Genomic DNA, 1,758 nt, shown 5'->3' with positions numbered 1-1,758 from the left:
GCCTGCTTGTGCAGCTAATTAATAATCATTCAATCAATTAATTAAATTAATTAATTAATAAATAATCTCCTCCTGCATGTCGGCCTGCTTGTGCAGCTGAGTCAGCAAATAATGATTAATGCAATTAGCAAAATTAATAAATCACTAAAATCCAATTCATCGATAAATTCATCAAATATTTAAATGAGCAAATCAATAAAAATCAATTTCACACATAAATACTAAATATCATTCAATACCTTCAATACCATTAGTGTTTGAAACCAACCTTAATTGTTATCAAATCCCAGAGGGATTTGGGGGTGAATTTGCTGATTCAATTAATTGTTATCAAATCCCAGAGGGATTTTTGGGGGATTTTTGGGGGATTTTTTTAATTGAATTAATTATTATCAGATCCCAGAGGGATTTTTGGGGTGAATTTTGGGATTTTGGGGTGGTGCCCACCTTGAGCATGGTGTCCAGAGTGGAGCTGTCCCCGTGCTTCAGCACCGTCACATAAACCTGGGGGAAAATCAGGAATTAATTCCAAATAAAAAAATCCCCTTGGGAAATGGAGCTTTTGGGTTTGTGGGGATGGAGTCGGAATTCCAGCTTTGAATTCTCCTCAATTCTGGGATGGTTTTGGCAATTCCAGCCATGGATTCCAAAACACCGGCATGACAAAACCAAAGGTTTTGGCTCCACCATTTCCATTTTCCCAGGATTTTTGTCTCCACCATCCCCATTTTTCCAGGATTTTTGTCTCCCCCATCCCCATTTTCCCCAGATTTTTGTCTCCACTATCCCCATTTCCCCATGATTTTTTTCTCCACCATCAATTATTCCCAGGATTTTTTCTCACTATTTCCATTTTCCCACGATTTTTGCTCCACCATCCCCATTTTCCTCGGGTTTTTTTCTACCATCACTTTTCCTGGGATTTTGGCTCCACCATCAATTTTTCCCGCGATTTTTTCTCCCCCCTCCCCATTTTCCTGCGATTTTTTTTCCCCTATCCCCATTTTCCTATGATTTTTTCTCACTATTTCCATTTCCCCGCAATTTTTTCTCCCCCATCCCCATTTTCCTGGGATTTTTTCTCCACCATCCCCATTTTCCTTGGGTTTCTTTTCCACCATCATTTTTCCCAGGATTTTTGGCTCCCCCATCCCCATTTTCTCACCATTTTTTCTCCCCCATCCCCGTTTTCCTTGGGTTTTTTGCACCATCATTTTTCCCGTGATTTTTCCTCTCCCATCCCCATTTCCCTGTGATTTTTCCTCCCCCATCCCTGCTTCCCCAGATTTTTCCTCCTCCATTTCCCAGGATTTTCTCTCCCCCATCCCCATTTCCCCATGATTTTTTCTCCATTTTCTCACCATTTTCCCTTCCCATCCCCATTTTCCTGTGATTTTCTCTCCCCCATCCCCATTTCCCGCGATTCTTTCTCCCCTATCCCCGTTTTCCAGGATTTTTCCTCCCCCATCCCCATTTTCCTGTGATTTTTTCTCCCCCATCCCCATTTCCCCATGGTTTTTTCTCCATTTTCTCACCATTTTTCCTCTCCCATCCCCATATTTTCCCCCTCCCCTCTCCCCACCCCCAGAATTCCCATTTTTTCAGGAATTCACTCACAGGGCTGCGCAGATCCGCGGACAGGACGTGTTTCCCCTCCACGTGCTCGCGGAATCGGCGCCGCGCCTCCTCCAGCGTCGCCCGGTGCCCCGCCTTGCCCAGTTTGCCCAGGACCAGACCCCGCAGGAGAGCGTCCAGGTG

The 1,758-nt window shown here is 44.3% G+C and overlaps 1 protein-coding gene across 1 annotated transcript in view; it reads right to left on the bottom strand.

Moving 5' to 3' along the window:
• Nucleotides 1-54: 54 nt before the first annotated feature.
• NPEPPS (aminopeptidase puromycin sensitive) overlaps nt 55-1,758 on the bottom strand; it is a 9,449-nt gene continuing 7,745 nt past the window's right edge. The window contains exons 6-8 of the mRNA XM_057388753.1: nt 1,618-1,758; nt 448-504; nt 55-96 (exon numbers count right to left, since the gene is read on the bottom strand). Coding sequence (XP_057244736.1) covers nt 55-96; nt 448-504; nt 1,618-1,758 — 240 coding nt within the window. The remainder of the gene's footprint in view (nt 97-447; nt 505-1,617) is intronic.

Source organism: Malurus melanocephalus, unplaced genomic scaffold (assembly GCF_030028575.1).
Source record: "Malurus melanocephalus ecotype Western Australia unplaced genomic scaffold, MMel_1.1 scaffold_2441, whole genome shotgun sequence".
Taxonomy (NCBI): domain Eukaryota; kingdom Metazoa; phylum Chordata; class Aves; order Passeriformes; family Maluridae; genus Malurus; species Malurus melanocephalus.
The sequence above is the reverse complement of the archived record's forward strand: the minus strand, read 5'-3'. Positions and strand labels throughout refer to the sequence as shown.